This window comes from Sinocyclocheilus anshuiensis, unplaced genomic scaffold (assembly GCF_001515605.1).
Source record: "Sinocyclocheilus anshuiensis isolate Anshui unplaced genomic scaffold, SAMN03320099.WGS_v1.1 scaffold728, whole genome shotgun sequence".
Classification (NCBI taxonomy): Eukaryota; Metazoa; Chordata; class Actinopteri; order Cypriniformes; family Cyprinidae; genus Sinocyclocheilus; species Sinocyclocheilus anshuiensis.
The window spans coordinates 725,590-736,598 of NW_015555767.1; the positions used below are offsets into that span (position 1 = coordinate 725,590).

The 11,009-nt window shown below is 38.1% G+C and overlaps 1 protein-coding gene across 2 annotated transcripts in view; it reads right to left on the minus strand.

Annotated features, from left to right (window-relative positions):
• LOC107674220 (huntingtin-like) overlaps positions 1–11,009 on the minus strand; it is a 49,382-nt gene that overhangs the window by 37,023 nt on the left and 1,350 nt on the right. For both annotated transcript variants that reach the window (XM_016468134.1, XM_016468133.1), the window contains exons 2-12: positions 9,934–10,017; positions 8,833–8,953; positions 8,682–8,741; positions 8,294–8,373; positions 8,007–8,145; positions 5,041–5,182; positions 4,758–4,936; positions 4,446–4,650; positions 3,458–3,502; positions 3,170–3,247; positions 2,372–2,736 (exon numbers count right to left, since the gene is read on the minus strand). In XM_016468134.1, the coding sequence (XP_016323620.1) occupies positions 2,372–2,736; positions 3,170–3,247; positions 3,458–3,502; positions 4,446–4,650; positions 4,758–4,936; positions 5,041–5,182; positions 8,007–8,145; positions 8,294–8,373; positions 8,682–8,741; positions 8,833–8,953; positions 9,934–10,017 (1,498 nt within the window). The remainder of the gene's footprint in view (positions 1–2,371; positions 2,737–3,169; positions 3,248–3,457; positions 3,503–4,445; positions 4,651–4,757; positions 4,937–5,040; positions 5,183–8,006; positions 8,146–8,293; positions 8,374–8,681; positions 8,742–8,832; positions 8,954–9,933; positions 10,018–11,009) is intronic.

Consider the following 11,009-nt stretch of genomic DNA (forward strand, 5'->3'; position numbering starts at 1 on the left):
ATAAAAAATCAATAAGTGACTGACTCTGTTAGAAATCGTATAATGGGCCATGTTTGGATCTTCCAACCGGACAATAATCCAAACACAAATCTTAAAAACAACACAAAAATGGGTCACTGAGCACAAAACCAAGCTTCTGCTCTGGCCATCCCAGTCGTCTGAGCTGAAGCCTATAGAAGATGAGTGGTGAACTGAAGAGGAGGAGCTGGGAATCTGAAGGATCTGGAGAGATTCTGGATGAAGGATTTGTCTCTGATCTCTTGTCAGGTGCTCTCTAACCTCATCAGGCATTATAGGAGAAAATTTAGAGCTGTTAAACTGGCAAACGGAGGTTTCAAAAAGTATTGAATATAAGGGTGCTGTTAATTGTGGCCAATGTGTATTAGAGAAAAACATTTATTTCATAATGATATTTCCCCCCATTTTAAATTCTTATTATCCAATGAAAGGTTAGATTTTTGTGAATTTTTTTAATAAAAGATCAAAAGGATTAACAATGCAGATTAATTTTCACAGCCTTCTTTGATCATATTTACCAAGGGTGCCGATATTTTTGGCCATGACTGTGTATATATATATATATATATATATATATATATATATATACATACTTATTTACACACACACATATCGATAAATACAGACATAACAGAATGGACCAAACTCACAAACAAGCATAAACATTCACATCAACTCATTCATGCAAATGTACACAAAGGACAGTAACAGTCAGACATGCAGTATCACTTTAGGAACTCATACAAATATTGCTTGATCGCAGCTTTCTTTTGCATAATAATATCCATGTCAGGAGCATTTTGGGCCTCACAAAAAAACAAAAGTAGGGTGTTAATCTACTGCCAGCTGCACCACCGGAAAATAGTGAGGATTTAATGGCTGACTCATTAGATATTAAATTTTAGTCTTCTAATTTGGCAGAAGGGAGCTTGTGGCCAGAGATCATTGCTTTTATCAAAACCAGGAAATGGCTCAAATTCAATCCAATGTTATTTTAGTATTATTTATATACTATTATAGTATTTATTAAAGTGCCCCTATTATGCCATTTTTAAGGTTGCTAATATTGTTTTATGAGTCTCCTAAAACAGGTTTACATGCATGCAAGGTCAAAAAACATGTTAGTTTTCTCAAAAAATAGATTTAATTTGACCTCATTTCTAAATGATTCGTAAACGACTCGTGCGAAGCAGTTCAAAGAATCAGTCTCTCTAAACCCCCCTTTCCTTGAGCCCCCACTGCTGTGATTGGTCAGATGGCGCAGTCCTTTGTGATTGGTCCAGAGCCGTAGAGAGATTGGCTCTGGATTGGTCTAATGCGTACAGCACGTGTCGGAAACGAAACACCCATTGCCATGACAGAATGACAGCCCTGGAGACTTGTCAATACATAGAAAAGATGGTATCGATTGTTAAATGTGTTACTTTGTGACGTAGAGCCGTAACAGAATAAGATTCAAATACCTGACGACTCGTTTAGGCGATTGCAAGCCGACTCTTTTTTTTGATAGACAATAACTTTATCGTGCACTGTCGGCTTCACGACTTTGCAGATAGTTTATGTTCACATACAGCTACATGACACACTGCATGAAAGGTAATATTAGAAAAGGCATAATAGGGGCACTTTAAAATTTTGAATTAGCTTTAATTTTTATATTGTCAGTTTTCATTTTCATTTTAGTTTAAGTTTTAGTCATTTTGTTATGTGCTTGTCATTTTTATTAGTTTTTGTTTTCTTTAAATATTTCTAAATAGCTTTAATTTATTTCTATTTCAGTTTTAGTAATTGTAATATTTAATCTTAAATTGGTTGTCAAATCAACATTCCGAATTTTCATTTTTTTAAACTTAAGTTTTTAATCTAATACTTTTATTTTACTTTATCTTTATTTCAATTACCACAAATGATTTTTAACAGTTTTAGTGTAAGTTGTCAATAACAACACTGACGCATATTCAAATGAAGCCCTTAAAACTGATCTGAGATCAGCATCAGTGTTGTAGGGACTAGGTTTTTAATCACTGGTCCAGAATCAGGGAAATAAAAGGTGTTCAAACACCTCAAGGGGATGAGGATGTGCATGGGGGGACGGAGCAAATCAGGGGTGGGGTTCTATCGGGGCAGGGAAGAGCAACAATAGCCTCACCCCCTGTCCTCTGCTGACCTGGTCACTACTGCTAGAGGAAGAGATGGCAGAAAAGGTGGAGGAAGAAGTCGAGGTAGAGGAGGAGGAAGAGGATGGCCTGTAGATAGATAACTCGCTGTCAGAGTACGCGTCCGGCCCTTCTGTGGGAGTTGGGGAAGGTGGTGAATAGTTCCGATAGCGTCTGCTGGTGCTGGTGACACTTACGAGCTCGGCGCAGTCTGAAGGCGTCACGGCGGAGTCCGGCCCCTCCGTAGTCGTCTGGGAACTATCACTAGGGGGCGATGACACTGCTCCCGTCGACATCTGGTTCCCATCGGTTACTAAGTCACCGGACGTGCTGACGACCCCAGCGCCCCCGCTTGAGCTGCGACTTAACATGTCCTCCTCGTCTTCCTCATCTGGAGTATCGGGCCCTACACCCTGCTCTGATGCACTCAGGTCCACTGAGTCTCCCGGCTGCAAGGCATGCTGGGAGGAGCGTGGCTGCTCTGTGATGATGTCAGATGTGCCAAGAGACGAAACACCTGATGAGGAGGGAGCTTCACTGGAGCTGTCGCCACCAACCGAGGCTTGAAGAAATGTGAGAGAAACAAAGCATTAATCCTTCCATACATTTCATGCAATGCATTTGTTTGAACTCAAGGAGTGTGTACAAATTAATATGAATTTGTTTGTTTTATGAAGTAAGTAAAATTCATGGTCATGATGGTGGCAGCCGTGTGGTTTCTTTGTGGTTACTAAGGTGTTTTGTGTAAGTGCCAGCATGTTGCTATGTGGTTGCTAGGGTGCTCAGGCAAAACAACAAATCCTCAAATCTACTCTAGCGTCCAATTTTGCGGTCAGAAAGACTTTTTTTATTGTTTTTGAAAGTAGTCTCTTATGCTCACCAAGTCTGCATTTATTTTGCAGATTAGTTTATGAGATTGTAAGGCTGATTTTTTTCATCCATCAGGAGAAAATTGCAAGTCTTAAAACGTGACAGTACTCCCCTCCTCAACTTACCAGAGAATGATCCTGTGGTGACCTCTGCCCTCTCAGGGTCATCTTCCAAACCCTCCTCTTCACCTGACAACAGCTTACCTAAAACAAGCACAACATACAAGGCATATCATTACAATGCAACAAACATGTTTCTATTCCAAACACCATTCTAACTTTCTTTAACAGTCTAAAATTCCAAACCGCACATTCAATATCAAAACTGTTCTACTGACGTGCCACAGACAGCCCTCGAAGCACACACAGAAACATGTCAGTAGGTTAGATGCAAAAGAAGGGCAGACAAGTCACCTTTCTGCTTCCTGAGGAGGAGAGGACTGCATGTTGACCCACCAGCTGTATGCGGGAAACAGGAAGTGAAGAGAGCAGAAAAGCCCAAAAATTCATTTTGAGGGTTAGAGGCAGGAAGAAGCAGAAGATGAAGATCTCATGCATGGTGAAATTGTTTGCAGTGTTGCAGTGAACTTACAGATCAATGATTTGTTATCAAACAGAACAGACAATATAAAGAAGCAGTGTGGGAAATATTAACAGCTGAATTTGAAGAGAGTATGTTATTAATGAGTAACAAAGATTTGAATTAAACTGAAAAAAGAAAACTTTTACAATTTAACAACTTAACATAAAAAAATCCAAAAACGAGGTCAACAGATACAGTTTTGCCAAATAAATTGGTAATCAGTCAAAATCAATGCTGATACTTTAATTTCTCCATGTTCTTCTGTGCTCATCTTGCTAAATAAACTTTATGAAGTAGTTAAACATACGAGCAAAGTACAATATATACATTAAAAATGTAAGCGCAGCATATGGTTCATGTGAGGGAACATGGACTTTGAGTTGACTTTATTTTCTGCACTTTTCTCTCTCACCCCTTCTTGTACATTATTTATATATTTCATATAACAACAAAATAAAAATAATACATTTGTCAGTAGTGATTTAACATATGTATATACATTTATTTTAATTTAAAAATTTTGTCATGATTATGTCATTATTGTTTATTTTTAATAAAATCCAACCATTTTAATTGAAAGGTTTTCATTCATATTACTGATTTTAAAAACAATCTGCACATGACTTGGTTATTGTTCAGCCACATTTACCTAATTTAGTTAGTATCGGTAAAATCCACTATCAGTCGATCTCTACTTATATACACAACACAAACCTTATTTTTCCTCACAAGGTGTTTCTCCACTGACAGTGTAGCAGAGATGACCAAACTATTATGGCACTGACTATATGCAACAGACTGTATAATAACAATATTTACCAATAAGCTCGAGGATGCTGCCACTTCGTGCACGGCACTCTGTCTCTTCTCTAAAGACACTGGTGTGTGATATTTTGCCACGTGTGATGAGTGCGTTCAAGAGCTCAGGGGGAGGAGTGCGAAACACCTGCTGCAGAAGCTCCAAAGATGCTGTCACCACATTATGATCCCAGTGCTGCGTGTAGTGCAGGGTCAGTTCATAGACCTGAGAACCAAAGATTAGAGTTTACATGTCCACAAATACAGTACAGTACACATAGATCAACATAACACAAATCACAAGGATACAATGAACTTTATCAGCTCTGGTACCTGAATGAGCTGCTCAGGTGTAGGGGTGATGTCTGCCTCTTTACGAACAAGACCAAAGCTGCCCTTCAGGCTGGTGTTAGGAGCCTGCTGCTGAAGAAGAGGCATCAGGTAGCGCAACGTCAGTAATACACCCAGAATCAGGTGACTGGAATGTTCCTCATCCACTGGCACTACCAAACCTGAGAGAGAGAAAACAGGAAGATGAATTAAGACATCTGAAACATAGCATTTTGACAGAATCTGTTTTTTCCCACATGTGCGTTTTAGAGTGTAAGCGTCCTACTGAGCAGCACGTTGAGGAGCCAGGTGTAGAAGTAGTGTGTTCTGCGTGAGTGCTGACACACGCTGACAGCCGAGCTGGCCGCTGTTCGGCGAATAGTAGGAGAACTGGACCTCAGATTGGCAACAAAGGCCCTCAACAGCATCTAAATACACATTCACAGAGTGAAATCAGAAGTGCCACATTCAAAGTGAATATGATAAGAATAACTTATAGAATATGAAGAAGAGTAATTTAAACAGTAGGGTTGTGACGGTGAGGAAATTTTACCACCGGTTAATCGACGTGTGACAACACCGATAATACCGGTATTACCGTGGGGGCAGGGGCGTTTCCTCTTTTCCTTTGCTTTTAAATAGCTTGCAAAAGCGGCGTGCACGTTTTACTTTCACTTTCAAATAGCGGCAATTTAGCGTAAAGCAATTGTTCGTTTTTAGTTCGTTTGAATTCTCCCTCTTTTCCACACTTTCCTTTGCTTTTAAATAGCTTAAAAGCACCATGCGCATTTTACTTTCACTTTCGAATTAGCGGCAATTCGGCGTAAATTGCTTGAATGCAACAACAAAATACAACGTCAAACTCACTTTAGCCTATATATAAAACATAGAACTTTTATTAACAAAGCGAATAAAAATACACCATGCTATAGGGCAGGCTATGCCTAATATAAAATAACAAATAGCTTACATAAAGTTTAAATAAGTAGCCTATACAAAACTGGAAATAAGTAAACATGTATAATATATAACCAAATAAATAAGAAACGTATAAAGTTTATTAGCAAAATGAATAAGAAAGCTTGGAGGCATACACCTTGATGTCAAATAAAATAAATAAATTACACAAAGTTTAAATAAAGTAAAAATCAGCAAACACTGTGGAACCAATTAAATAAGAAACGAATGTTTAAAAAAACTTCCAAAATCACCTTAGATAAACGGCAAAAGTCAACAGGCTTTTCAAAATCCAAAATACTGCCAAACAGGCACTTTTGCATTTCGTTTCGAAACTAAATCATCCACGATCGTCTTGTCTGTCTCCCCTCACTCTTCTTGTCAGTCAGCTCGACTCACTCTCCTCACTGGATAAATGAAATCTGATCTGTGATGCGACTGTCATTCGGCATGCTGCTTTGAACAGCCGCGTTCAGTTTTTAATTGTAGTGTCTGTTCTTTTCCTGAACTAAATTATTTTTATTACTATAAAAAAATCAAAACCGCGGTATACTGCCGCGGTGGGCAAGTGACGTAACCGGTGTTGCGGATTAACAACGGTATCACCGTCAGCACCGTCTATCGCGGCAAGCCTATTAAACAGGAAGTGAGATTATGAAATCATATTAATTAACTTGCTTTATTATTATTCCTGTTAATAAGACTTTAGTTTTTTTTAAGACTTATTTTTGTAAGAAAACGACTAAAGAGACATCTAGGAACATGAGGGCTGGGCTTATGCACACCCTTTGAACTTTTAATTAGTGTTTTCCCTTGCAAATTTGTGATCCCTCTTCTGCAACAGGCTGTGTAAATGCAGACATAATCATCTGAAGAGGTACACTAGTATTCAAAAGCTTGAAGTCAGTACAATTCTTTTCAAAAGTGACCGAAAAGACATTTATAATCTTTCTGTTTTAAATAAATATGGTTCTTTTGCACTTCCTTTAAAAAGTATTATGGTGTTCACAAAAATATTAAGCAGCAAAACTGTTTTCAACATAAAATCAAGAAAAAAAATCAGTATATCAGAATGATTTCTGAAGGATCATGTGACACTGAGGACTGCAGTAATGGTTGCTGGAAATTCAGATTTCCTATCACGGGAATAAATTACATTTTAAAATACTTTAAAATAGAAAACACTTATTTTAAATTGTAACAATGTTTCACAATATTACAGTTTTTATGAAAAAAATTAATTATGCTCTGTATTCATGATCAAATAAATGTAGCATAGGTGAGCATTAGAGACTTCTTTCAAAAACACAAAACAATTTGACCGACCTCAATGGTTGTGTATTCTGTATAATCTTTTAACTGTTAACCGATTAAGCACTCCTAGAGTGTTCGCATAGCTAAACAAATTGATTGGCCTTTGTCTCCTGTCTTCCCAAGGATCTTCACTTGCCATTGCATGTGAAATTTGTTTATTTATGACTTGGATTGAGCTGGATTTAAACATAAGAAAACAGCACTAAACTGACAGTTCTACTGTCTTTAAAGGGGTCATATGATGCTTTTTTAAAGATCATTATTTTGTGTATTTGGTGTAACAGAATATGTTGACATGCTTTAATGTTCAAAAAACACATTATTTTTCAAATACTGTACATTATTGTAGGTCCTCTATGCCCTAGTGACCTAGATATGTGGGGGAGTGTTAGAACGAGCCGTTTTAGGGGGGTGTGGCAGAGTCTTAACTTTGATAAAGAATATCTCTTTGGTTTTGAGACTTTAGTCTTTGCAACTTCAGGGATCTTATCTATTCACGAACAGCTTGTAGCACTCCAAAGAGAAAGGAAAACTTGAAATCGCATCATATGACCCCTTTAAATGTAAATGTATTCTTGGCAAGAGAACAGGCTCTTTCAGTCTCCTACTGATGTGAGGGAGAGGAGGCTCATGGATAATTAAATCCAGTCTGACTGAGTCACATTCCATTTTGAGAAGATGATCTCACCACTGCGCATTCACGGCTTCAGACAGCGAGAGAAGATAACGGTGTGGGAAATCCCGCATTGAAGTGCCAAATCACAGAAGTCAGGCCAGGGGCCATGGTTAATGTTGTGGTGGTGTGACTTTTGAGTCAAGTGATTTACACCTGAACATCAGCTGATGTGGTTCTTTAAAGTGTTCTTTGAAAACCTTTAACTGTGACAAACTTTCAGCTAAACCAAAAACATAGTTTACAGTGGTTTCCTTTGGGGGTTTTTTTTGTTTTAAATCTCTTTCTTTATAGTACTGAACTCATACCTTGATCTCTCCATCATTGGCGAAGTGACCCAGGGCAGCCATGATTTTAGGAATTGAAGAAGAAAGAGTTTCCTGCACAGTCTCCTCCTGACGTTTTGTGATCCGCGTCAGACACGGCAGCAGATTCACAAGGTACGGCCTGAGAAAAAAGAGAGGACGATTCATGTGTGTTTGCTGATTATTACAATTAGAAGCATGAATTTCATTTTGTAATCATTAACCCAATATCAGTTTCACTTATTCCTGAGCAGACCATTGGAAGTAATTGACTAAGTTAATAAGCATACCTGCATTTCTGTGGACGCACTAGGTGAGCAAGCTCAGCAAACCTCCACAAGGCTGCACGCAGACTCCGAGAGGCAGCGTTCTGTGACAATAAAAAGAGTAGTGCTTTATTAGTGATCTGTACATGTCCCTAGAAAGAACAAGACCCCTGTACCTACGAAAACTACATGGAATGCCATTTCAAAAACACTCTCCCCCAGAAAAAAACAATAAAGCATTGTTTGTACCAAGAAAAAAAAAACAAAACAATGAATCACAGACTGTCTATTCGCACCCAAAGCAAAACAAAATTGTAACTCTTATAACTACTACATCAAATCTAAAAATGTATTTATTTTTTCCTTGTGAAAATACGTCCAAATCGAATAAAGAGAATGCAATCTGATTTACCTTTTTAATCTCTTTGTACAGTTCAAGCTGCAGCCTAGGCAAGTTGGAATCCATCAATGCCTGCAAAGTAAAACAAAAAGAAATTTTATTTAGGGATGCACCGATATGAAAATTTTGGCCGATACCGATAACCGAACTGTACATGACTTACTTTGATGATTTTGTTGAGGCACTCATCTGCCACCATCCTGACGTCAGACTCCTTGTCGTCACTGCACAACAAGAACATTTCCATAGCGATTCCGAGAAGTTTCTGGAACTCTGGAGATGTCCTGATAAAGTCACAGTGAAATACAGAGTGAAATACAATGACACATTACATACACAGCTATGATAATGATACTAGTTTGCTAAAAAAAATTTAGGCTAAAACTTTCAAATTAGCAGCAGTCCAGATAAAATATGTGCATTATGTATATTATGTCCCAACAAAGGCCATTTGACTTTGCCACTCGTTCAGTTTATAATAGCAAAGAAGGAGTGATTGTGTTCTGTTCCTCCTTATATCTGGCTGTTACTATCACCCAAATTACCATCAAACACTGACAGCTTCAAGAGAATGTTGTTGTGAAGCTGTTGTGCATTCTAGCAATAATACTGATAGCCAAAAAAGGAAATGCTAAATTAAAAACAAGGATGTGGCTACACAGTTAAGAAAAGAATGAACCCCCTTGAGTCAGATGCAGCAAAATGAATAATGAACCTCATACTGCTGTATTGTGTATATGACCTGGACTGTTGATGATGCTCCAGTTTCAGCTCTCGTTTGGCATCAGGATGAGTGCAGCAAGGCCAGTAAAGCCAAAACAGTAGGAAATGGGCTGTTATGACTTTAAGACCATATATAAGAAAATTCTACCATTAAAATTCACAAAAACTATGTCAAAGTCCAGGACTTCACTAGATCTGTACTGTCCCTAAACATTTGATTCAAAAAGATCTAATCAAAAATGTCTATTCAGGCTTTTTAAAAGTTTACAATAATCTTTTTTTTTTTCCAAACAGATTTATTCTGTATTCAAGTGTAGTCAAGCTGAAAGAAATGGACTTTGAGAACTTCAAGTGCTGGCACTCATATTAAAACTTGCTATAGGCAACTTATAATAATTGAATACCTTCACTGAATTTGCACTGTAAGGGTGAAAAAGCCAGCCTAGCCTCAGCATCAATAGGCTGTTGCCAATGACTCATAAAACGTGACCAAATCTGATTATCCTTAATCTGATGTGTCCGTCCATTGACTACTGCATACCTCAGCGACTGTGCCACAATGTTTTCACATATCGTCAGGCAATGAGTCACTCTGTCCTTTTTGGTTGTAGCAAGGTCTTTTTTTCTGTAAGAAAACACAATTTTACTGTGGATGTCATGAAAACAAACATAAACAGAATTTAACATTTGATTTGATGAAACACATGAATAACATCTCCAGCAGATATTTTCTTGGTTCTAAGTTGAAAATCAGACATGTATCGGTAAAGTGAGTATATTATGTTGAGCCACAGTGGTCAGCCAGACACTGATTTATTTTCTGATGCTGATTACCTAAATCCATTAGGTGAATGTAATCTTGCTAACAATGCAGCAATAAAGCTGTTCTTCTGGACCACAGCACATATAACATCACTGTTCACTGGTGGTGATCTACAACAAATCTGAATTTATTTAAACACAACCAAATTACCTCAGCAGATGAGTGTTCAACCTTGAAAAACTAAATATGTAATAGGTCATCTATTACAGTGGTTGACGCATGATCACTTGGCGGACAGGTGCCTTAACATCCAAAATAGTACCAAGCAGTTTATCATGGGATGTTTACCCAGCTATCCAGTGCATTGTGATTGGCCGAATACCTCAAGCATGTGACAGAAATGTTACGCCCCTTACCATACTGTATTGCCCTGTCCGGCTGGAGTGACGAGACAAAAACATTAAAACCCATTATAAACGAGGCATAATTATGGATTATAATGACTTATACTGTCTTTTTCCGCGTTGCATCGCGCCGCATAAACATAAAACCATGTCTGCATTTGTGATCGGAGAAATGACAAACAACAAGTGCTACTCTACACTGCCCAAAACTCGCGTTTGAATTGTCAGTGGCAAATTCTTTAAATATAAAAAAACGTACTTACAGTCTGTGAGTCAGAACAGAGGAAATCCCTTCATTTATTTACATACAATTCCCATCCAATGTCTTTGTAAGGTATTCATTTACAGTTTCTTATTCACAGTGTATTTATGTTATACGGTTTAGATCAGGGCTGTCCAAACTCGGTCCTGGAGGGCCGGTGTCCTGCAGAGTTTAGCTCCAACCCTAAT